At 52.5% G+C, this 24,536-nt stretch overlaps 7 protein-coding genes and 1 non-coding gene across 8 annotated transcripts; 3 read left to right on the top strand and 5 right to left on the bottom strand.

Moving 5' to 3' along the window:
* Positions 1–43: 43 nt before the first annotated feature.
* Positions 44–1,660, top strand: B0H65DRAFT_476991 (uncharacterized protein). The gene is made up of 2 exons (XM_062827404.1): positions 44–935; positions 1,004–1,660. The coding sequence occupies exons 1-2, from the start codon at positions 368–370 to the stop codon at positions 1,492–1,494; spliced, it is 1,059 nt and encodes a 352-aa protein (XP_062677297.1). The 5' UTR covers positions 44–367; the 3' UTR covers positions 1,495–1,660.
* Positions 1,661–1,768: 108 nt separating this feature from the next.
* On the bottom strand, positions 1,769–4,068 carry B0H65DRAFT_305818 (putative amino acid transporter). Its single transcript, XM_062823209.1, has 4 exons — positions 3,425–4,068; positions 3,270–3,370; positions 3,081–3,193; positions 1,769–3,027 (listed from the first exon to the last, which is right to left on the bottom strand). Exons 1-4 carry the CDS (start codon positions 3,810–3,812, stop codon positions 2,016–2,018), a joined length of 1,614 nt encoding a protein of 537 aa, XP_062677298.1. The 5' UTR covers positions 3,813–4,068; the 3' UTR covers positions 1,769–2,015.
* A 4,790-nt stretch (positions 4,069–8,858) lies between these two features.
* On the bottom strand, positions 8,859–9,593 carry B0H65DRAFT_305849 (uncharacterized protein). Its single transcript, XM_062823211.1, has one exon. The coding sequence runs from the start codon at positions 9,312–9,314 to the stop codon at positions 8,940–8,942; it is 375 nt and encodes a 124-aa protein (XP_062677299.1). The 5' UTR covers positions 9,315–9,593; the 3' UTR covers positions 8,859–8,939.
* Positions 9,414–12,445, top strand: B0H65DRAFT_305841 (sulfate permease 2). Its single transcript, XM_062823210.1, has 6 exons — positions 9,414–9,790; positions 9,866–9,945; positions 10,011–10,061; positions 10,119–10,651; positions 10,725–11,587; positions 11,680–12,445. Exons 1-6 carry the CDS (start codon positions 9,512–9,514, stop codon positions 12,334–12,336), a joined length of 2,463 nt encoding a protein of 820 aa, XP_062677300.1. The 5' UTR covers positions 9,414–9,511; the 3' UTR covers positions 12,337–12,445.
* Positions 12,446–12,559: 114 nt separating this feature from the next.
* On the bottom strand, positions 12,560–13,583 carry B0H65DRAFT_532091 (uncharacterized protein; the record flags this gene model as incomplete). The annotated part of the gene is made up of 5 exons (XM_062828955.1): positions 12,560–12,587; positions 12,648–12,820; positions 12,937–13,232; positions 13,304–13,426; positions 13,463–13,583. 5 exons carry the CDS (start codon positions 13,581–13,583, stop codon positions 12,560–12,562), a joined length of 741 nt encoding a protein of 246 aa, XP_062677301.1.
* Positions 13,584–16,962: 3,379 nt separating this feature from the next.
* B0H65DRAFT_t416 lies at positions 16,963–17,051 on the top strand. The gene has a single exon. It is a non-coding gene; the product is annotated as a tRNA-Phe (tRNA).
* Positions 17,052–17,589: 538 nt separating this feature from the next.
* Positions 17,590–18,526, bottom strand: B0H65DRAFT_552359 (concanavalin A-like lectin/glucanase domain-containing protein; the record flags this gene model as incomplete). The annotated part of the gene is made up of 2 exons (XM_062829881.1): positions 17,590–17,673; positions 17,747–18,526. The coding sequence occupies 2 exons, from the start codon at positions 18,524–18,526 to the stop codon at positions 17,590–17,592; spliced, it is 864 nt and encodes a 287-aa protein (XP_062677302.1).
* A 2,889-nt stretch (positions 18,527–21,415) lies between these two features.
* B0H65DRAFT_305916 (uncharacterized protein) lies at positions 21,416–23,424 on the bottom strand. The gene is made up of 2 exons (XM_062823212.1): positions 22,222–23,424; positions 21,416–22,157 (listed from the first exon to the last, which is right to left on the bottom strand). The coding sequence occupies exons 1-2, from the start codon at positions 23,218–23,220 to the stop codon at positions 21,630–21,632; spliced, it is 1,527 nt and encodes a 508-aa protein (XP_062677303.1). The 5' UTR covers positions 23,221–23,424; the 3' UTR covers positions 21,416–21,629.
* Between the last annotated feature and the right edge of the window lie 1,112 nt (positions 23,425–24,536).

Below are 24,536 nucleotides of genomic sequence, written 5' to 3' on the forward strand. Positions count from 1 at the left end.
TGAATGGTAAAACATCCGAACGGGTCACCCGATGTCAAGTGAAGTGTGCCTTCCTGTTATTTTTAGTTCCACCCCCTTTTTCCGCAGTCAAGTGTCAGAACTTTTCCAAAAACTTTTCTTCCTCCTCCATGTGAGCCTCAAGCATTTCTCTCCGGAGGCGCGGACAGCCACGACAGATTTCCGTTGCTGCTTCGGCACAGCAACCAGCGATTCGCCGTTCAAAAACCGACGGCCGAAGGACGACCAGGCCCCAGTCAAAGGCGCGAGGCCCAGGTTGGCAATAACCCAACCGACTTCAACTCTCCCCCAAACTGTACAACTACCACCTTGGCTAAGACGCGCTATCACACGATCAGCACTCGAAGCCATGGATACCCCAATCACGATCAATATTGATCCCGAGGGAGATCTCTTCTTGGATGCGACAGCAGATCCTTCGAACCGCAAGAGGTTTCGTGTCTGCTCTCAAGCCCTTCGTCGCAAGTCGCCAGTCTGGAAGCGGATGCTGTTTGGTCCTTGGAAGGAGTCCAAGCCGGCCAATGACAAGGAATGGGTTGTCGAGTTGCCTGATGATCCTGTTCGCCCGTTACAGATCATTCTCTCCATCATCCACAGCAACTTTGATGCCGTTCCGGGTTTTACATCCATCGAAATCATCCATCAGGTCTTAATCATGACTAACAAGTACGACATCACCAGCATCGTGAGGCCCTGGTCCTTGCAGTGGCTTCAGATAGCTGAGCTGCCTTCTAATGCGGCGGCGGAGGTGGTTAAGTCCTTGTATATTGCATGGGAGCTCGGCAGCGAAGAGGTCTTTGCTTCGAAGTTGGAACATATCTCCTTGCACACCGAACTTGACTCCAAAGGCCGCTTGTTTTTTGACTCAGCAATCCTACTCGAGGAAGAGGAGTTTTTGGGCCCGCAAACTGCACTGGGTAAGTTCCGTGTCACGATTACCATCAAAGTAGCATCCAAAATATGAATGCTGACTTGCAGTAAACAGATACAATTTCCAAGATCCGATTGGATTTGCTTCAGAAGCTGATCTCACCAGTTCACGAGGTTCTGGATGCTCGAACGAAGCAACAGCCTTTTTGCCCTCAGAACAACCCCTACAACCCAGGTGCAACCAAAGCTTGCGATGCCGCAGTATTGGGCAATATCTACCGCGAGATGGTACAAGCCAGAGGTGCCGTGCTTTCAGAGTTTGCTGCTGATATCAACGACAGCGTTGTTAACCTCGCAGCTTGGATATTCTCCTTCATGGCAAAGATTGAAGGTATCCATCAAGGACCCTTCGGAACCGCGGCGCCATGCGCTCCGAAATCGAAGTTCCAAGATCTCAACAAAAGCATTCATGACAGTATTCCTGCCGTCGTAGCCGGATTCATGGAACCAGGATACAAGGAGTACATGGCCAAGCAGAGAAGCAAGACAGGAGTGGCTCTGCCGCCACCCTGGGAAAACCACACCACAAAGCGCCATTGGGACTAGGTTTGAGCATCCAGGGAGGATATGTAGAAGTACAAACGAGCCACAAACATCCGGATCAGCTGTCTCAGCTCTAGTCAGCAATGCCACTGGGGTCATTCAAGCATGTTACCTTACGTTTAAACTAACTCAACTGTCGTACGATTAGTTTCTGGCATAATAAACTGGCAGTGTCGGTGCTACATTGCTCGTGAGGTCTGGAATGGAATGGTCTCCTTCCCTTACAACAAAAGGAGCTATACATAAAGCAATGCGTGACGCCGTGTTATCGGTGAGTGATTTCTGTTTCGCTTGACACATTGACATATCGACTGTGCTTCAGATTTCAGGAGCGTATCCGTGTGGTACCAGTTACTCTCTCCTGTAAAGGCTGCACCAAAGACATCTTGCAAATTACCACGTTCATACCTCTAAGTATGATCCGCTGTCTGTGGTGTATGGAAATACATAAAAACATCAACGTTATCCCAGGAGAGTGCTATATTCCTCTCGCACCTGAGCTTACTGACATGACCCAACAACAGTTATAGACTGGAAAATACCGTCCTCCACCACGGTAGCGGCCTCCCATCCGCTCTCGTTTCCACATCCCTAGCCTCGTCAAGATCCCGACGCCTGCCCGCCTGAAGGTCAACCTCATGCGGCCTCCACAGCCGCGTCTTGAACGTGAACTTGTACACAAAGTAAATGACAGGAAACAAGGGCAACAGGATGTACGCATCCACAAAGTTGCCCGCATCAAACGGAGCCAGCGTCGACCAGCCCTGCACAAAAGCCAAGAACACATTGGAAATCAAGCCAAAGTACGCATTCCATGGGTACCACAAGGACTTATACGGCAGCTCCTCCGGGCTGTGGCCCTGCGCCTTCCACGCGGCGCGGAAGCGGATGTGAATCAGACTGATGGCGCCCCAGACCAAGAAAGTCGAGACACCGCTCAGGTTGATAATGTACCCGTACGCCTTACTCGCGCCGGTGCTGAGGTTCATCATAGACAGAGCTCCGCACGCATTGGTGAGGAGGATCGCATAAACAGGGACACCACGACGATCCGTCCAGCCGAGGAACCTGGGCGCCTTCCCGTCCTGCGCCATGTACAAGATGGTACGGCTGCCGATATAAACCGAGCTGTTAACGGCGCTCAAGCAGGTGACAAAGATGAAGGCGTTGATCAGGTGGTGGCCGTTTGCCCAGCCAGCGTTCTGGAGAGCAATGGTCATGGGCGACTTGAGGGCATGGGTGGCGCCGCCGACGAGCTCGGGGGCGTTCGAGGGGCAGGTCAACCCGAAGAAGAAGGCGCAGCCCATGTAGACGAAGACGATGCGAATGAAGACTTGGCGGATGGAGTGCGGGACGGCGACACCCGGGTTTTTGGTCTCGGTGGCGGCGACGGCGACGGATTCGACACCCGCGTAGAAGGTGGAGCAGAAGACGAAGACTCCGGCGACGCCGCGGAAGCCGTCAGCGAAGGGGCCGGGGTTGTGCCAGTACTTGAAGCCGAAGGCGTCGGCGCCTTTGACACCTCCTGAGACGTAACTATTCCAATGTGAGTAAGAAATCGAAAGATGTTGGGAGGTTTGGAAACTAACATAATGCTAAAGATGAAGTAGGCTACCAAGCCTACAAGCTTGAGGAGCGCCAGCCAGAACTCGGCTTCACCAAACGTCTCGACACCGAGGAGTTGAAAGCCCAAGAATGCGAACTGTCTGCGGTGTTAGCAACTCCCCCCTATACACTCGGTCCCACTGTACGCCTGCTTAACAGAGATAAAAACTCACCCAAAATATTAAAAAGTACCCCCAAAGCGGGACCTTATCACTCCAGCTCACCATCACGCTCGAAATCACATTATACTCATTCGCCAAGACACAAACCCAAACTAAACCACCAAAGTCAGCGAAAGTCAACTCGCACAGGGACAACAAAAACTCACTAATAAAATAATTCCACCCCACCGCCACCCCAAAAGCCTTATCAATAAACCTGTCCCCAAGATCCGTAAACGCGCCACCACTGGGGTACAGCGTCGTCAGCTCGCCCAGACTCTGCATGATAGAAAAGGCAATGAGGCCAATGACACCAAAGCCGATGAGCAGCGACGCAGGGCCGCCGGAATTCAGAGCAGCACCGGATCCAACGAGAAGACCGGGGCCGATGATGCCGGCCAGGGCCATCATGGATAAGTGCCGAGTCTTCAGACCGCGCTTGACGCCCGAGTGAGGGTCGATGGCGTGGAAGTCGCCGCTGCCGACGTCTTTGGAGTCCATGGCGGTTTCATGGTCGTCGTGGATGGTGGCGCTCCCTTTTTGGGAGAGCGACATTTTGGGTTTGGTTTTTTGGGGGATATACCCGTCGTACCGTGTCCGATGCTTGCCGATAGGTGTGCGTGCACGGGTCCGGGTCCGAGTCCGTTGTGGTGGTGGCGGTCGTGTTGTGCCGGTATAAGGTGATGATGTGTTGTGAAACGGATACTGTTTTCACGCCCGGTAAAGAAGAAATTTTGAAAGAGGAAGATATGATAATATGATGGATGTCGTATCGGCGTGGGAGAGAAAGGTGAGGTCAGCCGACAGGGGTTGTCCGGTTGTTGAACTCCCAAAGTTGCATTCCCAAAGGGCAAACAAAGCACGGCAGTGACACTGTGAGAGGGAAAGTGAAGAGAGGTTGAAGACAGATGGGTATCGATTATCCAGAAAATAAAAACAATATGTAAGGTACCTTCCCGCGCCTTTGGTAGGTAGCCAAGTTGTGTCTGTTCTGGATAATCGTCTCCGACTGATGGAACAGCTCCCCAAAACAAGGTTTCAATCGACACACAACATGTGTCCGAAAATATGTCCGTGAACAGGGGAGGGTCGTACTGTTTAACGCTTATCAAGGAAACGTTGATCCGAAGTCCAAAACTCTCCTTATCATTGGCGATCTGCACTCGCAGTCGCGGCACTTACGTTACACAGGACCATCCACTCAGCTGGGACAGCCATGATCTCGCGTGTTTTAACGCAAAGAAGGATACCGGCTTTTGCTCTCACGATCTTGTTGCCAAAAAAAACCAAGACACCCCAGTGTTGCCGTTTGCGTTGTACAATAGGGGTCCAGAACGGGAGGACAGTGACAAAGGGGGTCACCAATGACACCAAGAACGGGTTGCGATAACCTTAACGTCCTATCACCAATCTGTGGTGGAATATTGCTAGTGCACTACAACTTACACCACCCATGCCATAGATCGCGCCATCCATCCAATTGGCGTGAGCCTCACTGGATCCACTGAACCTTATCCGCAAGCGAGCTTGCCAAGAGTCAGCACCATTGGAAGTGCCCCCGTGAAAGTGTATCGTGTGAAGTGGGGATTTATAAGAACGACTTGTAAGCAGAAACACCCTTCTGGAAGGCGAGAAAAAGATCACTGCAACTGCATCTCCATCGCTATCTAGAGGTACTGATATCAAGCAAACGCTATCAGAGAGCGATCGCGGAGTGGCCGTTGGAATATCAGTACCTCTAGATAGCGATGGGGTTTCGGTCATGCTATCGTCGCATGCACTGCAGCGATAAGATCCCAGCTTGAACTAACCCGACTTGAGTAACACTCGCCGTGCCGCCGACAAACGTGATATATCGGGTTAAGATCTGATAAAGAATATGTGATGGAGTTCGTACCTCCGTAGCTCTCCTTCACTTCAGCTTTGTGGTTTCGACTTTCGAGGTGCTTCATAGGGATCAGCGATCTCCGTTACAAGTACAGTAAAAGAAGTCCCCGCCCCGCAAAGGCCACTCCACAACTCCGCATACTGTGGCCCGAACGGGATCGGGGCCGACCGCGGCAAGCGCGGGCGGTCGCAACCCCGCATGCGGGGGAACGGAGACGAAGCGGAGACCTCTTGTCGGCTATCGAGCTCCGGGTGCTGGAACTCTGTTCGACATGAGACCTCAGAGTTGGATATTTGGTGAAATCCATGGAATATCCTTCGAGATAACTTGGACACGGGTTATGGTGGGAGTTGTTGGCGTTATTGGCGGTTGTTGGAGAAGGCAGATGGCCTGCTGACATGGTCGACCAACTTACTCTGACTGCCTTGATTTCAAGAGGATGATAATCTTCTCGGGTGGAAATCAAGGCAAGTGGCCTTCTTGATGCTCATCGCCAACAGGAAGGCATTACAAGACTTCCTTCTTCAAATTCCCATCTTCATCTGGTTTGGATAAACATCACCAGCTTCTCTCATCGACAATCCCATCAATATCTCAGAGGGCCCCTCTGGTTGGTGCTTCATCGGCGACGTCGTGATTGGCCGAAAGTGGCCTTGGAGGTAGCATTCTTTGTCAATCCATTGACTTGCATGCAACGGTGGTGTTATGTAACGGTTGCCCCTCTGCTGATAGGGCTTATCGTGACTTACACCACCGACCGTCATCTGCTAGGATCGATAAGTGACGATCATCCTTAACAGATTTGCTAGCAGTATATGACTAACTGAGTTAGTGGTGCGGTACCCAGAACTCCGATATTCACCCCAACTTACGTGCCCAGACCAACGTTATCGCCATTGCCATGGGAAGCAATTGACAAATGACAAGATTCCATGTACTTATCGACTTCGAGATGTGTATCACCTAGACGAACTGGGACGAGCTGAAGATTAGCACCCAGCAAACCCACTTACCTACCTCTAGTCCACAATGACGACCGAAGACGAAAAGACCGGCTGGCGACCTAGTCCTTGTTGCTCCTTGGAGACTGTGGAACCAGTCCTAGTTGGAGATAAGAGGGCCCGAGGATAAGATCCTTGGAGTTGGGGCCTAATGGGGATATGGCGCTTGCCAAAAGGCCGATTCTTACTATTTTCATTGATGGGAACCCGTACGGTAAAGATTATGGGCGTCTCCATATCTATGGGGTGATGAAACGTGTTTAGATGTGTGATGTTTCCCGAGCAAGCACAAAAAAAAAATGGGCATGGTTTGTGGGTTTCCAAAAAGAAGAGTGTGCCCAAATGTACAATTGGGACAAGTCTGGGTGTTTTGAGGCGAGATCAGGAAGATTCACTAAAGTAGCATCGGGAGTGAAGACGTTGGTGATGGAATGGCCGCCGGCCGGAGCTTACAAGAGGAAAGAGGAGCCGTCAAAGAACCACCGGAGGAGTATAGCCGATGATGAGTATCTGTGGTACTTCAGAAAGCTGAAGAAGCAACAAGGAAATTTCGGTGTCGAGTCGCCGCTGGAGAGGGTCGTACTCAAGTGGGGGTATGAAAGGTCCTGGGCGGATGAAGTAAAGGAAATCTTGGAGGTTGAAGTTGTTTGGGAATAATAGCTGACACTCGTGGATGATCGAAGGATGTGATGGGCGTTGTTGAGAGGGCACTTTGGCGCGTATTGGGTAGTCCGGGGACGCAGACTGCAATTCCATATCAACTTCACCAGCTACCCGGTACAAGTGGCATTGTACTACCGCGTCATCTCGCAACGTGCGTTGCCGCTTCGAAGTGACACTTGACGTCGTGTCTCGTACCGGCATCCTCTGATAATCGCGAACCCAACTGTCTGGGCCGTCCAGTTTTCATGGGCAAGCTGCCTCACCTTCGCACCCGCCAGCCTGCACAGAGCCACCCCCACAACATCCCCTGTCTCAAGGTCATAATTGTGTGGTAATGAAATTCAGGGGCTCGCCCGAAGGAGTTGGAGAAGTTACTGGTTTGGAGCGATCTTCCTCATAGCTTCATGCATGATATGCACGGTACCACAAGATCAACTTGCCTACATACGCTGTGGTGTATAACAGCTGAATGGCCTTAATAGCTGAGCTCTGCGTGTAGCTGAGGCCGGGGAGAATAGCGATTAGCAGTCCAGACCGCGCTGGGTCAGGGAAACAGGGTGGGCATAACTTTGTTGTCAGTGAAATTGGAATCTCCGAGGAGTTTAATGATGAACGTCGACTTCATCTTCTCGTCTAGCCACCGGCTATCATGATGTCGTTCGGGATAAGGCGTGATCTCGTCGGTCTGGTTCTCTGGCCAGCAAGCGCTTCTTCTCCGAATCTCCTCCCCCCCCATTCAGCGCGTCGCGGTGCTCGCCACTGCTGCTATTGCCCCCGAGTGAGATACCGGTACATATCGCACTCACTTCCTGACGACAATGTGCTTCCGCATTCGGTCATCGCTCGTGTGAGTGGCTGAACATATCGGGATGGGAATTCAAGACAAACATTGGTGTAAGGCTGCGAGCAGCAGTGTGTTTCTTGTCCTCGCCAAGTGCTCTCCTTTCCGCTCTTTGTTCCACATCACTGGGCTAGATGGCGCCGCTGCCGACCCTTCATATTTACCCAGGCGTACATCTTGACGTCAACCAACTGATATTTTCTTGTCCCGCGCCTTCGAACCCAGCAATGGGTTACCCGTCTCGTCTCGATGGATGTTTGGATTTGGGAATCCCGTTGATCATGCCATGCGATTGCACGTAGCTTGCGTGCACCAAAATGCCCACCTTTTACACGTGGTCTGCGTGAACCTTTGGCTCTTCTGCTCCATAGTGTGGTCTGGACCCGTCTGCTCGTGAAGCTGAGGAAAGCTGAGAAGCTCCATCCGTGTCTTGCAGCTCTTTGCTCCCGAGGAGGCTCGAATGTGGGAAGCTTGCTCGTAATGGTCACCCGTCGAAGTGGGGGATCAGAAGCTTGGTTCCTTGTCGTACTGTACAGCTCGTTTCTTTGGTTGTCTGGAGAGCTCGAGGAGACAATGGAGAACTCAAAGGGCCAGAAATGCTGTGGTTGTGATTTGGTGGCAGAGTTGCGCCATGAAACCCCTGGGATGTCGTCATGTTAAAGGTGGGCGGGCTGGACCCTCTTATAGGCCGAGCCAAGCCCGCTAGCCTCCTTCTGACGCGGAGGCTTCTAGGCCCACTCACAATGCAGCAAAGACACAGCTTTCTGCGGGTGAGGGGAAACTCTGGAAACGACAACTCCCAACGACAACCAACTCCCAAGACAAAGACTCAGCAACCACAAGACATCCCATCCTGCAACGCAACCACGAAAAGTGGAAGATACATGCAAAAGAGACATGGCGATGACAACCTCAAGGCTAAAATCACAGCGCACGGCGGCGGCACCGACATGCAACCTCGCTTGGGAATGACGTTTCAGTCCAAAAGACATGCAGGCAAGACACTCTTTGCCAGTGATATCAAAATGGAGGAGGATGAGGTGTTGCGGCTGTATAATCGGTACATTTTCGGTACACGTCTCTGGCCACGGAGGAAAGGGGTCCCGCGTTGAGCACATTGAGCACATTGGCTCCTCGAACTATCATGTTCCAGCCTTCTCGCCAGCGGAGTGAAGCCGTGGCTTGATGATGCGAGATCTCGTCAACTCGGCGTGCGAATTGGCGTCGATTCGTAGCCTCTTGGCCCTTGTTGCCCAGGGCTGGGCCATGTCGACGTCCCCGAACCTCCATCAAGATATCCACATGTATAGTATGCCACGGACGGGACGAACCCCCGATTCAGGTCTCTGTGCCGCATGTGAGTACGCGGCGTGAAGGGGTTCCCCGGGTGCGGGCTCTGCAACTGCATACCACTGCATAGACTTGCAGTCCGGGACCGCACCAATGGTCAAGGGCCCAAAAGCCATGTGTAGGAACTGAACGACTGGTACCACATGGCAGGGATGCATACCTCTGTGCTGTAGCATCCGAGTCTCACTGCGTAGGTATGTGCTACCTCTACCGAACGGTAGGGTCTGGGAAGAGTTTTGGGAAAAAAGAAACAACAGGCTCAAAGTCTCCCCACGACCATGCAGGCTGGCCCAGAAACGAAAAAAGACCCCCATGTTCGGTAATGCCGTTCATTGTCACCTACATTTCGGCAAGGTAACGGAAGCTACCGCATCTTTGTTCATATATAGCCAGTCCTTCTTGTCTGCAGGGTCTCAGCTTGGTTGCTCTCACAGTCCCGGCTTTGCTACATTCCACATCGATTGTCATACCCGAACGGCTGGAGAGTCCGTGACCCTCCATTGACACTCGGATGACTTCAACAAGCACAGCGGGAGACCGCATCAAGAAGTTCCTCGGCATTCCTGCCGACGAAAAACTCGACGACACAGCATACTACGACGATGGCTCCTTTGTTGAGTCGGAACCAACTACCCGGGACTTCCTCAACGAAATCCGTCCCACCGTCCAGGGCACACTCAACTATCTCAGGGAATTGTTTCCGTTTGTGAACTGGATCTTCCACTACAACTTGACATGGCTGTTGGGTGATTTCATCGCGGGAGTCACGGTTGGCTTCGTCGTGGTGCCGGTCAGTTCGGCGATTTGATGGTGTCCAAACACACTCAGCTTCTGAAGAGACACTGATAAGATATGAGAGTAACAGCAAGGCATGGCTTACGCAAAACTCGCCAATCTTGACCCTGAGTTTGGTCTTTACACTTCTTTTGTCGGTTTTCTGTTATAGTGAGTTTTCCTTAGGCTTTGCATCAGGAACTCTACACGTGGAAGCTAACCCGCGATTGCTGCAGTTGGGCTTTTGCTACGTCTAAAGACATCACAATAGGTGCAGTCGCTGTGATGTATGGCTCTCATGGCACGACTGATATCAAAGCCTTGCTAACGTAACACCACCACAGGTCCACCATTGTTGGAAACATCATCGAAGACGTCCAGAAAGATCATCCTGACTTTGTCGCCGGCGATATTGCACGAACACTGGCGTTCATCTGTGGAGCGGTGCTACTCTTTCTTGGCCTCATCAGATTTGGTTTCATCGTCGAGTTCATCCCCATTGTTGCCATCTCGGCTTTCATGACCGGGTCAGCAATTTCCATTGCCTCAGGACAGGTATCGACACTCATGGGCATTCCCAATATCAACTCCCGCGAGGAAACCTACAAGGTCATCATCAATACGCTAAAGGGGCTTCCCAATACACATCTGGATGCCGCCATGGGCTTGACCGCACTATTTGGGCTCTACTTCATCCGTTGGTTCTGCACCCAAATGGGGAAGAGGTACCCCCGTCAGCAGAGGACTTGGTTCTTCGTCTCCACGCTTCGCATGGTCTTTATTATCATTCTCTACATTCTGGTCAGCTGGCTTGTCAACCGACACGTGAAGGATCCGAAGAAGGCCCATTTCAAGATCCTTGGACATGTCCCAAGTGGTAAGTTTGCACCCCCTTTTCCAACTGTACACACCCCTTTTGAAACCGTAACTTACGAATCTGGTTACGATAGGCTTTCAACACAAGGGAGCTCCCCGTCTCGATAACGAAATGCTCTCTGCCATCAGTGGCGACATTCCGACTACCATTCTCGTTCTCCTGATCGAACACATCGCCATCTCGAAGTCGTTTGGTCGCGTCAACAACTACATCATCAATCCATCCCAGGAACTCGTCGCCATCGGCTTCACCAACCTCCTCGGTCCTTTCCTTGGCGGCTATCCCGCTACCGGGTCTTTCTCCAGAACGGCCATCAAGGCCAAAGCCGGTGTCCGCACGCCTCTCGCCGGCATCTTTACCGCCGTCCTCGTTCTGCTCGCCCTCTATGCTCTGACCTCCGTCTTCTTCTACATCCCCAACAGCGCTCTCGCTGCCATGATCATCCACGCCGTCGGCGACCTGATCACCCCTCCGAGGGAGGTGTACAAATTCTGGCTGACCTCGCCGCTCGAGGTGCTCATCTTCTTCGCCGGAGTGTTCGTCTCCATCTTCACCTCGATCGAGAACGGCATCTACGTGACCGTCGCCGCCTCCGGTGCCGTTCTGCTGTGGCGCATCGCCAAGAGCCCCGGCAAGTTCCTCGGCCAGACCGAGATCTACACGGCACCCCGCGAGCTGGTGCGCGGCGGCAAGGACGCCGGACTCACGCAGAGCCTGCTGCAAAAGTCCGAGCACCACACCGCCTTCTTGTCGCTCGACAGGGACGACCTCTCCAACCCCGAGCTGCAGATCTCGACTCCCTGGCCTGGCATCTTTGTGTACCGCTTCGGTGAGGGCCTGAACTATGTCAACTCGGCGAAACATCTCGACAACTTGACCATCCACGTCTTCAAGCACACTCGCCGGACGGAGTTGAACAAGTTCGAGAAGCTTGGCGTACGCGTGATCTCCCTTCCCCTGTTGCCCTATTTCCTCCCCCCTTCCTCTTCTCCCAAGACATCACAACTAACAACCAAATCTCTCAACAGGACCGACCATGGAACGACCCCGGCCCACGCCGCGGCCAAGCCTTCCTAACCGACGAGCTCGTCGCCCGCCCGACCCTGCGCGCCATCATCCTCGACTTCTCCGCCGTCAACTGCATCGACGTGACCGCCGCCCAAGCGCTGCAAGACCTGCGCAACCAGTTCGACCGCTACGCACACCCGGATAAGGTCGAGTGGCACTTCGCCGGCGTGTCCAACCGGTGGACCAAGCGCGCCCTGGTGGCATCCGGATTCGGTGTCGACTCGTCGAGGACACCGAGGGTGCAGAGGGAGAACTACAAGGGCGATGTTCAGGAGGTGGATCAGGGCCCGTTGATTGCTATTGGGCCTAGTGCTTCGGCGAGTGATATTGAGGCGGTGGCGGTGGGCACAAGTGGTTCGAGCAGTACGGACGAGAAGAGGCCTGAGGGTGAGGGCGGTGCTACTGGTGGTGATGTAGAGAAGGGTAATGCTAATGGGGAGGATATCTCGGCGGTGCCAACTGCGAGCAGTGCTGGCGCTGGTGCGTTGGCGAGGGGCGCTGGAGGGAAGAAGTTGGTGCCAGTGTTTGGGATTAATAGGCCGTTCTTCCACCTTGATGTGGCGACTGCTTTGAAGAGCGCGGTAAGGAATACCGGGGTTGTGAGCGCGGATGAGTAGCGGGCCTACAGTATAGGCGGGCATGGTTGGATAGCCTGATTTTTCCCTTTTCTAATAACGAGATACCTACTACAGTACGTAATGATGAATGACATAAAAGTTCAAGGCACTGGCAGTTTCTCATCAAGTGGGATCAATATCATTGCTGACATTTGCTAGCCTAAATAAGCGCACCTCTGATACCCTAGGGTATGCCGTGAAACCTTTCTTTTGGTTACACCACCTAGTTGAAGCTCACATGGACGTGGTCCCTGAACGAAACCGGTCAGCACACATATCACAACCCAGTAACAAGCTCAGCCATCACTTACCAATGATTCTGGGTAATCGACCCACGATCCTCCATAGTCCTCCAAGAAGTCCAGCTCTTGACCGAGTCGATCGACGGGTTCCAGATCTGGCCCCAAATAACATACTTGAGGTTGAGGGTACTCCGGTTGTTCATAACCCACTGAGCGATCTCGCGACCGGATATGGTAAGAACCTAGGTGGTTGCTAAAGTCAGCTCTGTCCTCGCATACCTACCTTCTCGACTTCCAACCCAGATAGACCACACCACAGCAATCAAACAAAAACAGGGGACAGAAGAGGATGACTTACACCACCAGCATCCGAACACATAAAATCAATAGCCTTGCCCGTACAATGATCAGACGTCGCGCCCGCCTCGCAATCGCGAATGTAGTAGATCTGCCTGACCATTCCCGGGAAAGCCGCAACCGCCTTTTGCGCCCCCGTCACCGACACCTGCTGGCACGACCCCACGGCCGGGTAGGTGGGAGTCGAGTAGCCGCCGAAGCCGGTGGCAGTTGACGAGCAGCACTTCATTTGCGAGGGGCCGGGGCGGTAGCCCGAGGCGGAGGAGCCGGCGCAGTCGGATTGCCAGCGGCAGTTGCCTGTGATGTGCTTTTAGTATCGGTAGAAAGATTGAAAGTGTGGAAACTATTTTGTGGGCATAGGGACATACCGCTTGTATAAGCCGTGCAAGACGATTTGGTGCAACACTTGATGTCAGCGGCGTCGGCGGGGCAGGCGCCGGAGATGGAAGTGCCGCCGGCGGAGGAGCAATCGACGGAGCTGATGCAGACGCCTACGGTAGGAAGAAAAGGTTGGAATTAAGAGACACCCGGAAGAGGGCAAAGTTGGGGTTGCTTGCCTGCTGCGCCTCCGGAGCCAATGCAGGGCTCGTTGACGGCGGCCATGGCCACTGAGGCGGCGAGGAGGGAGAGGAGGGATTGAGTCCGCATCGTGAAGGATGGTTCTGGTGGTTTTTAAGGTGTATGGGGACAACACTTCGATGGAAAGTTCAACCTATCGAAGGTCGATCTTTTCAACCTTTTATACTTCCCCGTGTCTTCTTTTGAGTTTTGGGTCTAGATCCATTACGTCCAAGACCCGCCTCCTCCCCCAAATCCCGTTCTTGGCTTGCAGTAGTTTCCAAGGGTGATCGACGCGGTTTATTGGTTTCATAACACCTTGACCGGGAGGTCATGAAGGTGTTATCCTTGTTGGGGACAGACCCCACGATGTGATGTTTAGTTTCGACATGGTCGATCTGTGGCTGAAAGTGTTCGACCTGCCTATTGAGGATGGCATACCCGTCTTCCAAGTCCGCCATGAACAGCGGGCGTCTAGACGTCTGTGAATGCTAAGGTCGGTATCCGATAGCTTCAACTGAATGGTGGTATCTGAGCTTCCTGGCACGTGGCGGAGTGACGTCTCGGCGCGGCATATCTATCGTCAACATATCAAGATCGACTTCCTCAAAACGCGGGGTGCGGGACTGGCAAAAGTTGGGGACATTGATATTGCAGGAGCGATACATGAGATCTCACAAAGTGTTTCTGAAGCTAGCTCGCTCTAGGTAAGAGAAAGCCGGGTTCTTCGCTGCTATCAAGCCACTAGAGGAAGGGACAACCGTGAGGTACAAAGACCCCGATCACCCAAAGAGTCTGGGGATTTCCCAAGATGTCGATACCGGCATTGTTTGGATTTGTGTATGTGAATGGTAACTGACATATAAGCTCACACAAAGCTGCTTGTATGCCATCATTAAAGAGATTCGTTTGCCTTGGAAGCGCTGGATGTTGCTCGATCTTCGAACTATACAATCGTTAATGACAAAGGCTGCATCACTCATGGCAGCAAGCAAAGGACATGGTCAGAGACAACTGGACACCTAGATGGTTATACCCACATTGGTGAGAGGCATTGAAATAATGACGGAGATTCGACGAAATGTTCAACAACACAAAACACCAGAATACGTTTTGTTCTGGCACGCCCGACGACGAATAGTTGTCCGCAGTGGATACTGGACAGTCAGTGTACAAGTGATTAGACCAGGAAACAAGCGAAAGCTCTTTATTCCCAATGGTATCTAGTTAAGTGAAAGAGGTAGTTAGTCGTGGCAGTCGTGCATCTCTTGGTTGTTGTTTCTTTCGCCCTCTCCCGGTGGGGTTTTCCCCTTCTTTCCCCCTCCTCCTTGTAGGCCTTTGTAATTCTATTTCCATGTCACTGATATCAGTAAAGGTTCTCAAGATCTTTGGTGTATTAACAAGCAGCAATTGACCGGCAAGCAAATCGTTGAAAGGCTCGGGGACAAGGAGGTGATGTTGTTGAGAAGGACAAGCGGCAAACAACTGCAACAACAACAAACCTTTTCCATCTTCAACGCTTGACTTCCACATGCTAAACGTAAAAGGGTCGCAAAAGAGGTTGGAGATATGTATGCCGCTTGTCCCGGGCGGCGGACGATGCGTTGCGGCATTGGACATCACCTACTTCTGAGCAACTGCCACCGACACGTGCAGCGAATATGCCATGACACTGTTTTCTTGGGAAGTGGAACCATCTTTTCCCGTCAATTCCCATGCAGTTTTCGGACAGTCTGATATTTAAGTAGTCTTTTGTTCCGGTCCTCAAGCTGGTCCTCCATGAGTCCCATACTCCCATCGTCGGAGGGCCACAATGGGAGTTGCATGAACCATTTGTTCATGACATTGTTCCCAGCCTCCCATGCATTGCTGCATGTACTTCCAGCAAAACCGCCCAAATGCGCATCACGGGATTATGTTCGACAACGCAAACAGGGCTATAAATATTCCAGTACATTGTTCCTCTTCCGTCCACTTTTCCTCTTCTTCCTCCTCATCCTCCTCCCTACTTCCGATCGTTTTTTTCGCAACAACACTTTCTCTTCTCTGCGACAACCACGCCCTTGACCTCGCCACGATGCCGGTCATCAACGGCGTCATTATCTGCAACGGCACCAATCCTCCTAGGAGGAGGAAAGGTGACCCGCTTCCCAAGAGATTGACCCCCCTGGCCCCAGAGTTCGTCCCCAAGAACCTGGAATCCACTCCTCCGAGTTCCGGAGAGACCGCCTTCGCCGTCCCGCATCATCCCCCCCATCTGGGCCCCTGTCCCTATCAAGTACAAGGGCGTCAGGAGCCCTACCAGCCCCAGGGATTTCAAGGGGTCTACCAAGGGCACCATCGCCAGGCCTCCGTGGCCTCCTATCAAGGAGGCTATGTGGCCTATCAGCCACCTGCCGCCGCCTACGGCTACGAGCATCACATGAGCTTTGGTCGTAAAATTACCCGGGAGGTGATGGCGATGTTGAACGGTCCATCTCCGCCGAGGTCCTCGACATACAGGTATCAAGCGCCTGTCTACCCGACTATCGCGGGCTGGCAAACAAGTTGAGTTGAATCCCCTCTATCAACGACCACTGAGAAGTCAGTGCATCAAGCTCGTTTTTTCAACCTGCTAACCAACGTCGTGCATTTCCAGGCATCTGGACGCGATTTCCGTTTTGAGAAGTGAAACCACCATTGAGTAGAGGTACCCACGGCCAGAGGGAGTAAGTCCGACCCGCGATAACCAGGCTCATTCCTTCACATGTCCGACGTGATCTGGTTCTGACACAACATCATAGCTCGCAGAAGGATGGGTCAGACCAGACGGCCGGGGAACACATATGGGGAGGAGGAAGGGGTGAGGCGAAGGGCACAACAGGACCATCCGTCGTCACCCCGTCCATTCTTTACGATTGAATTTGCATCATATTTCTCGCTGATCACCATCAAGCGACAAGCGGCATCAAGCGCATTGCTTAGGTTCCCAAGCAGCAAGCGATAAATATTTTGTCTTGATAAAGAAGATATTCAACTGTCGCAACCAGAATCATCTTTTTGTTCTTTTTTTCGAGTGGACACCTTTGACGTGATGATATGCTGCATAATCTGGGTAGAGGTACATATGCAACACTCCCCTCCTTTTTTTTGCTCGGAATTCCGAATTAGGTGAAATCTAGGCAATGCGGCGCCTCGCGCGCGTATGTTTCTTGGCTACATTTCCTGTTCTTCTTTACCTCTACACGAGTGCGTTTAAGCAAGGGACTAGGCAGTGACCACTAGAACTAGGTCATGAACGTTGCGGACTATACCAAAGAAACTCCCGGAATCCGCAAACCACTCTGCGCAGAAGAACACGAAAAAGGGTTAATGTACAGGTATGTATACTGTATAGTGGTGCATGCCACAGAAACATGAATGGAGCATCAGGAAGTGCATGCGTCGGGGTGTACATATGCAGTGGAGGCGGGCACAAAGTCAATCTCAAGCGGGTTTAGCTCAGTTGGGAGAGCGTCAGACTGAAGTCCACTTCACTCAATAATCTGAAGGTCGTGTGTTCGATCCACACAAACCGCATCTTCTTTTGCAATTTTTTTTCTTCGTTCTGGACCCATATGAAGTGGGCCTAAGGGCGGCGGCGATTCAGGGGGAAAGTAAACAATGGTAAATTTTGCACGTGTCGCTTTCTGCGTGGCTTGTACAAATAAGCAAGGAACAGCCACATGCGCCAACCGCAGGAAATGCAAGTACCTTTTTTTTTTTTTTTTTCTTTTTTTTTTTTACATACAGTGAGTGCATTTTCTTCCAGGAAGACACATAATGTTGTGAACGGTCCAGAACCTTCAGAAGTAAAGTAGATAGATAGCTTATGTACATGAATGGCAAATGAATGAATGATGATAATATGTCCAAGAGAATGATTGAAGATGTCGTTGAAAGAACGTGAAGAAGTACCAAAATCGAAAGGAGTGGACGGGTCCCTAAGCAGCGCAAGAAGCGAGCTCACCCAAAGAAAATGTGCGCATGAAAAGAACAATATGATGAGTAAGTAGCCCACAAGGACTGGCAAAGGAGTGTAAGAATCCATTCTCCTCCTACCGTCACCTAATGCAGCTCAGTAAGAGACGTAATGAGCGACATAACCAACCTCCATCATCGACCCATACCCATCCTGAGTGTTACCGTTCGGGTAACCGGGCTGTAGATATCATGTATGTCGTCAGCATCAACGCAACAGTTTGGGTAATAAAGAACCAGAACTAGGTACTCACCCAATTCCCACCAACAGCCACATTCAAAATAAAGAACAACGGCTTGTTGCTAATCTTGTCAAACGCCGTCCAGTCATTGAGCGACTGTCCCGAAACCTCATGGAACTTGACCCCGTCCATGTACCAGGTAATCTTGGAAGTATACCAGTCGCCCGACGTGCGATCCCACTCGATCTTCCACGTATGCCAGTCCTGGTTCGGGATCACGGTACTAGCCCCCTTACCCGTCGGCTCATTGCAAGGCCCGCCGGGATTGGTTCCGCAGTGGAGGGTTCCGTAACCCCTCAAGTCGCCGTTGACGGTCTCAAGGATGTCGAGCTCGCCGCAGGCGGGCCAGCTACCGCCTGTCCGCAGCTCTTGGCCTAGCAGCCAGAAGGCCGGCCAGATCCCGGCCTTGGTGTTGGTCGGGTTGCTGCCGAAGCGGATGTCGGCCTGGGCGACGGTCTTCTTGCCGGCTTGGGGCGTGAAGGTGTAGGTGGACTCGATGCGGCCGGAGATCCAGTCGCCATTGCCGTTCTGCTGGCGCCAGGGGACGATCTGGAGGGTGTAGCCGCCGCTGACCTGGACGGTTCTGGTGGAGGAGGAGTATGTCTCGAGCTCGTTGTTGACGTTGAGCTTGCCGTTGATGATGTTCCACCGACCCGTGTTGGGCAAGGTTGCAGAGTTGCCTTCAAACTGGTCGTACCAGACCAGGTTGTAACCCTGGAGTGTGGGAGGGTACCAGGCTGAGACCAGCGTGGGGAGGAAGGGGAGGAGGAAGATGGATGAATCGAAACGCATTGTAACTATACTGTGTTTGTGGTGAAAAGGAACGCGTGAAGTGAAACAGGAAGCAATATAGACAAGTAGGACAAGATGCTGTCAAAGTATGTACAGACAAGGTTGAAGGAGTGTCGGGAAGCTTCTGCTCTGATGAAGGTAGGGATTGGGCCTTGAGAAGGGGGACTTATGTTGCAGTTAAATATCCATCTCCAACACCCCATAACTGTCTGGTCTTGGAGAAAACGGCCGCACTGCGGCGGCATAGTACTCAGAGTAGGATCAGCAGATGATAACGAGGACTGCTGAGTATGAGAGGTGTGCCATCAGGGACATATCACTTGAACGGTTTTCAAGCCTTTCTTGGTGCTTGACCCGAAGGTCTGGACGAGATTGCTGGCATGGATAGGACTTCGTCGGCGACATCCGATTTTGGCGGAAATCACAGTGTATCGACATAGCGGATAGGTCCAGAATGGTGCCGGGAGGAACAAAAGATCCTTTGATGAACCATTGAGTTCATGTAAGTTGCCGTTAGAGGGCTATGTGATTATACATGGATCACCGGCAGCCTAGATCTTCGTCACCATGTGGCCACCCTGATTATTGAGGGCCTACCTCCAATAGCAGTCAGTTATCGTGCAAAAGCTCTATGATTCTGGGCTTTAGGAGTCTGGCTGAATTGTTTTGGAGTTGTAGATAGTTAAGGTCCAAGCAGAAGTTGATGACGAGCAAACATCGTCCCGCTGTCTCTATTGGGCCACTTAGACGACGTCGTTAGATGAAAGGTCCCAGGGACGATGCTGCTACCGTTACAGTACCAAACCCCATGGGGATTGGCGTCTGCCGTGCTTTGCCTAGGCGTTGTTCCTGCGTTAGTCGAGGGGCCTGTGGCGTTGCATAGACAGGGGAGATATTGAGCGCAGGGACACTACCCCGGTCCTGCGGATTTTGGCGCCCTCTTCACGCGGAGTTATCATTCTTCAGTGAGTGCATAACTTGGGTGGTATCGATGTCAGAGGGATTGCATGGTGCCAGGCAAGTAACCCATGATGAGGAGTAATACCGCCGAGTATGCTGCCCACGGGTCTCGGTTGCGGCGATGTTGTCGAGCAGAAAAGGCAAGTGCTTAGGCACGACGGGCTTTGTGTGACGTTGTATACTCGGGGCTGTCTTCCACTTTGACACATTTGTCTATAAGATTTTCCCATCTTACCCATTGCCTCTGGGTTTCAGGGCCGTGAGTGATGAGATCTCGGGGCCGCCATGTCTGAGATTTTTCCTCCAATGCTTGCGTCAGATGCATGATATTGATCGTTGACCTGGAGTATTGACGGGGATCTTGAGCGTCTGCCTAGTTTGCAAATCCTTGCCGAGGGGTGTTGACCAAGGCCTTGGGTCTCGAATGCAGTTGAGAATCGCGGAGGTTTGAGCAGTAGATGGTAACTCGATCCTACATATGTCGGGCATCCCAGCCTTCTTAGACGAAGGCCTTGATGACGTCCCACTTTTTCTACCCCATCATTCCCCCCCCCCAAGGCCTTGGGTCTCGAATGCAGTTGAGAATCGCGGAGGTTTGGGGTAGCATTCTCATTGGCTGGATGATTTCCAAGTTGAGATTGCCAGGGGCACATGCACCGGTTTCCGTGCAAAGGAAAAGGAGGAGGGATACGACCCTATTCTCCAATATCAGCCACGCGTTCTCATCTTGTGGTTGTTTCTTAACTGCAAGCACTTGCATTCGATGAAGTCGAAACAACCCGTTGAGTTTTGGCAACCGTCTTCTGATTCCAAGCGCTTTCGAGTGTAGGTAAGATCCAGACTCATTGGCAAGGCGTCAGGTAGTTATTGTTTCACATATGGCCCGCAGTGTCGCCAGTGTCCGGCTCAGTCAACCTACTGTTCGACGGAATAGGAAGCTGTGGTGATGAGCGAAGGATGGTAAAAAGATATGTGATGCATATGACTTCGGCACCTGGGAGAAAAAGGCCGTTCATGTCCGCCGTAGAGGGCGTGGATCATGAAGGAGGTAAGGCGAACCGACCGTCGGTGTTCAAGATCCGGCGAGTGTCCCGGATCAGCGGCGCCCATCCCTTCCGCCTGACTGATGCAGGTAGTGATGAAAACCCAAAGTTATGCTCATTGACAGGAGGGGGTGTGATCATTCGAAATCCCGATGGCCTTGGCTGATCATTGTTCAGGTCACTGGAACTGTGGTGATTTCCTTACCCGGATTGGTCTCATTTAAGAAGACGAGAGCTCTCCTTCCTTCAACGCAGGTTGACGATGAGCTGGGTCCCATCTTGGTGAGCTGATATTCGAATACAAGTAACAGAAATTGGACGATGGGGCAAGAGGGAGTCGAAGACAGACAAGCAACAACGCAGGTAAAGAAAGCAGGGCGAAGGATGGGGAATTGGCTTAAGTGGATGCTTTCCAGGCAGAAGAGTCGAGGAGATGGAACGCCTAGCCTGGACGGGGAGAAATACAGCATTTTGGAGTATGGCCGGCCATGACTCTAATGTGCTTCATCCTTGGACGAGGTGAGTCGATAGGCGAGAAAGGCCTTCTGAGTGAAGTTTGCAGACCCAACGTTGAAGAGGCACGGTCATCACGCCAGCTATTGAAAGCCAAAGATATATGAGCGATTGTAGTGAGCAAAAGAGGAAGGAGTCATGCCTGTTGGTGATGTGGTTTGAACAAAAGGCAAAACTAAAATGGAAACGAAGAAAAAAGGATATGACAACCTCTGAGCAGGAGATCGTCATAGGACGGATAAGCGGTCCGCCCCACTATAATGCTTTGCCGGGTGGAGCACGGAAGCGGCACAGCTCCACCTGCCGGCACCAACCTTACCTCCAGAGGTAGCGGCCTGCTGTGCTGCGCCATGTGAACTTTAAACCGTCAACCTTTCAACAATCGCAGCATCTTCACCGCGCACAACAATCTCGACAACATGTTCCTGTCTTTGACTTTGTTTGTCATTTTACTACATTAAGGTATATACATCAAGGGTATCCTGTCTCATTATGTGTCTTTATACATTCCACGACATGCAACCATCATCATCATCATCATCGTCATCATCAACCCCGCACCGAGACCTCGACCAGGCCCGGCCCATTTAGATCTCCTCACCGCCGCCGCAAGGTCCAGAGTGGGTGTGAAGATGGGCCTCGTTGGCGCGCTTCTTGTTGCGCTTGAGGGTCTGGGCAACATCACCGTCCCACCGGCGCTGCATGAGGTTGATAGCGGGAAGCGACTTGAACGAGCGGGCGTACTTGGCCACGCTGTTGGCGATGGCCTTGGTGTTGAGCAGGAAGGCGTCCCAGGCAATGTTGTCGATGGTGTCACCGGCCTGATGGTAGTTGACATCGTACGAGATGCCAGCGGTGCCACCGACGGCGGCAGCCTCCGCCTCGGTCTTGATGCCCTCGGCACCGGTGAAGATGCCACCGGAGGGGATGCCGTTCTCGATGAAGGCGGCGTAGTCGGAGCGACCGCTGAACTCGGAGGGGACTGAGGCGACCTTGTTCTTGGAGAAGAACTGCTCAAAGTCCTTCTCGATGACGTCGGAACCCTGGGGCCCGGTCAGGTTGAAGGCGCTGCCGTCACCGTCATAGATGCCGTAGACGTAGTTGGGGCTGGCAATCTGGTTTTTTTTTTTTTGACCGTTAGCATCGTTATTTAGCTGACATCTCAAAAGGGGAACATACCATATCGAAGTTGAGGTAAGCACGGATCTTGGCGAGCTCAGTCTCGGAACCGTTGAGGGACTTGACATAGTACTCGGACCCGAGCAGCCCAAACTCTTCAGCGGACCAGAAGCCGAAGCGGACAGCGTTCTTGACCTGGAAGTTGGTGAGGGCCTTGGCGACAGTCAAGATACCAATGATACCAGAACCATCATCGTTGATACCGGGGCCGGCGGCAACGGAGTCGGAGTGGCCACCAACGACGAGGACGTTGTTGTGGTCACCGCCCTTGGTCTCGGCAATGACGTTGAAGCTGACACGGGGCTCAGTGATAGCGTCGACCTTGAACTCGGCGTTGATCTCCTCACCAGCCTTGATGGAGGCAATCAGAGCCTCGCCATCCTCCTTGCTGAGACCGACAACGGGCGCATAGTCCTTGAAGGCCTCGCCGAGGGTGCCGGACAGAGAGCCGGCAACGTTGTTGTAGATGACCAAGCCGACGGCACCAGCCTCCTTGGCGCTCAGGGCCTTCTGGCCAAAGGTGCAGGTGCCACGGGAGACGAGAACGATGTTGCCGGAAGCCTCAGCAGGATACTCGGCGGCCGAGCAGCCAAGGCCCTCGGCATAGACGATAGGACCAGTGGCAGAGCCAGCAGGGGTGTAGGTCATGATCTGGACATCGAGAGCGTTGCCGTTGACGCTCAAGGAGCCGGTACCGGCCGAGTAGGTCTCGGTAAAGGGTTGCTTGTAGACGTCATAGTAGCCGGTGTCCTTGAGGGTGTTGTAGAGGAAGTCGACGGTGGCGTTGTGACCGGTGCTGCCAAAGACACGGGTGCCGCTGTTGGCATCGGCAATGTCCTGGAGCTTCTGAGCACCGGCGCGGATGTCCTTCTTGGTGATCAGGTGCTGCAGGGCGTCGGAGCAGACATAGGGCTTCCTGGTAGGACCACCTTGGCTGGTAGCAGCCAGGGCGGGAACCGCCAGGGCGAGGGTTGCGAGGGAGGCAGCGACAGTTCTCATTTTGGCGGGTTCAACACCTATGTTTTTTTGAGCCGAGAGAGGGTTGCAAAAGACAGAGAGGAGGACTGGTAGAGATGTAAGACAGGAACGTGGGAATCACCGTCAAGATATAGGAAACCAAAACCACCAGCTATCGAGCTCCCATCATGTCGACCCCTGCCTGTTGTTGCTCTGCACCGCGACTCAGTTCACACGACAGCGCATTCCAATCCCATGTCATAACTCACAATCACCACCTTCTCCGTTACCTATCGACCATCACGTCAACGAGGCCTTGATAATCGACAACACGTGGGACAAGGCTCCCGAAGTGGCAGTTGATGCAACGCTTCCACTAGTCTTCCCCAGTTTCGCTGGGGTTTGCCAGCCTTGGCGGGCTTTAGCCTGTGGTGCAGGGGTTCCTCTGGGCTAGCCAAGAAAAGCCAAGCGTGATATCGCGGGAGCTGCCTCTTTTAGCATGGCGTTTGTTGTCGGCAGCCCACGGGCCATTGCCGAATGTCGTGCTCTGCTAAATCCAGAATGGCAGGTCCTGGACGGCCTGGACTTGGCTACGAGGATTCGGCATTCCATCTTGGGATCTTGGGATTCTGGGATTCTCTCTTGCGGCCTTGCGGGGTGGAGCTGGGATTTCATTTTCGATCTGGACTGGTCTATTACATTATACATCTATCGACTTCACGAAAACCTGTTCAACGACGACATCATCATTCGGGTCGGAATCTAGACAACCGAACCAAGAAGCTGCTGGCCAGTGTTGGATCCGGAGAGATATCGAGCAAGCACGCACGCACGAACAACGTAGGATGTCAATTTTGACAGCATGCGTGCCTCGAGAGCGTGCGTGCCTTACATACCCGACCCTCCACGACAAGTTACGCCTTGCATTTTATCTCTCCGAGGTTGGAAGCTGACCAGAGTCAAGACAAGAAGATAAAGAGAGGTGATGCCAAAATCTCACACTTTAGTGTACACAATGCGCGCCCCCAGCGGTGAGTACAGTACATATCATCTCCGCCATCTCGGGCATAGCAACCCAAGTAGCGAACTTACCGAAGTCCGTTGAGCGCTGAGCGTTGGTGTCTAATTTCGATTTCGATAGCATGGAAGTCTGGGAAGGGATTAGCCCAGTTGAGCCTGCTGAGGTAGTAGACCTAGCTTTCTGTATCATCACACCCAAGACACCAAGAAAACCACCCCGAACACGAACTGAACCAACATGATATCGGACGGTGCATATAGGTAAGGTAGGTAGGCCAAGGCCACCATCGCAATATTGGGCTGAGGTGTCACTCATATGACCGTGTCTTTGAGCTATC

This window comes from Neurospora tetraspora, assembly GCF_033439725.1.
Source record: "Neurospora tetraspora strain CBS 560.94 chromosome Unknown B0H65scaffold_8, whole genome shotgun sequence".
Classification (NCBI taxonomy): domain Eukaryota; kingdom Fungi; phylum Ascomycota; class Sordariomycetes; order Sordariales; family Sordariaceae; genus Neurospora; species Neurospora tetraspora.

Bases quoted from the DNA above. Each gene is read 5' to 3' on its own strand.
- B0H65DRAFT_305818 (XM_062823209.1), bottom strand. From the start codon at position 3,812: ATGTCGCTCTCCCAAAAAGGGAGCGCCACCATCCACGACGACCATGAA. The intron at 3,371-3,424 runs GTGAGTTTTTGT...TTGGTGGTTTAG, and splicing joins GGGGTGGAATTATTTTATTA to TTTGGGTTTGTGTCTTGGCG. The intron at 3,194-3,269 runs GTGAGTTTTTAT...CACCGCAGACAG, and splicing joins GGTACTTTTTAATATTTTGG to TTCGCATTCTTGGGCTTTCA.
- B0H65DRAFT_305916 (XM_062823212.1), bottom strand. From the start codon at position 23,220: ATGAGAACTGTCGCTGCCTCCCTCGCAACCCTCGCCCTGGCGGTTCCC. The intron at 22,158-22,221 runs GTATGTTCCCCT...AAAAAAAACCAG, and splicing joins CTTACCTCAACTTCGATATG to ATTGCCAGCCCCAACTACGT.
- B0H65DRAFT_305849 (XM_062823211.1), bottom strand. From the start codon at position 9,314: ATGGGGGTCTTTTTTCGTTTCTGGGCCAGCCTGCATGGTCGTGGGGAG.
- B0H65DRAFT_305841 (XM_062823210.1), top strand. From the start codon at position 9,512: ATGACTTCAACAAGCACAGCGGGAGACCGCATCAAGAAGTTCCTCGGC. The intron at 10,062-10,118 runs GTATGGCTCTCA...ACACCACCACAG, and splicing joins ATAGGTGCAGTCGCTGTGAT to GTCCACCATTGTTGGAAACA. The intron at 10,652-10,724 runs GTAAGTTTGCAC...TGGTTACGATAG, and splicing joins CCTTGGACATGTCCCAAGTG to GCTTTCAACACAAGGGAGCT.
- B0H65DRAFT_476991 (XM_062827404.1), top strand. From the start codon at position 368: ATGGATACCCCAATCACGATCAATATTGATCCCGAGGGAGATCTCTTC. The intron at 936-1,003 runs GTAAGTTCCGTG...TGCAGTAAACAG, and splicing joins GGGCCCGCAAACTGCACTGG to ATACAATTTCCAAGATCCGA.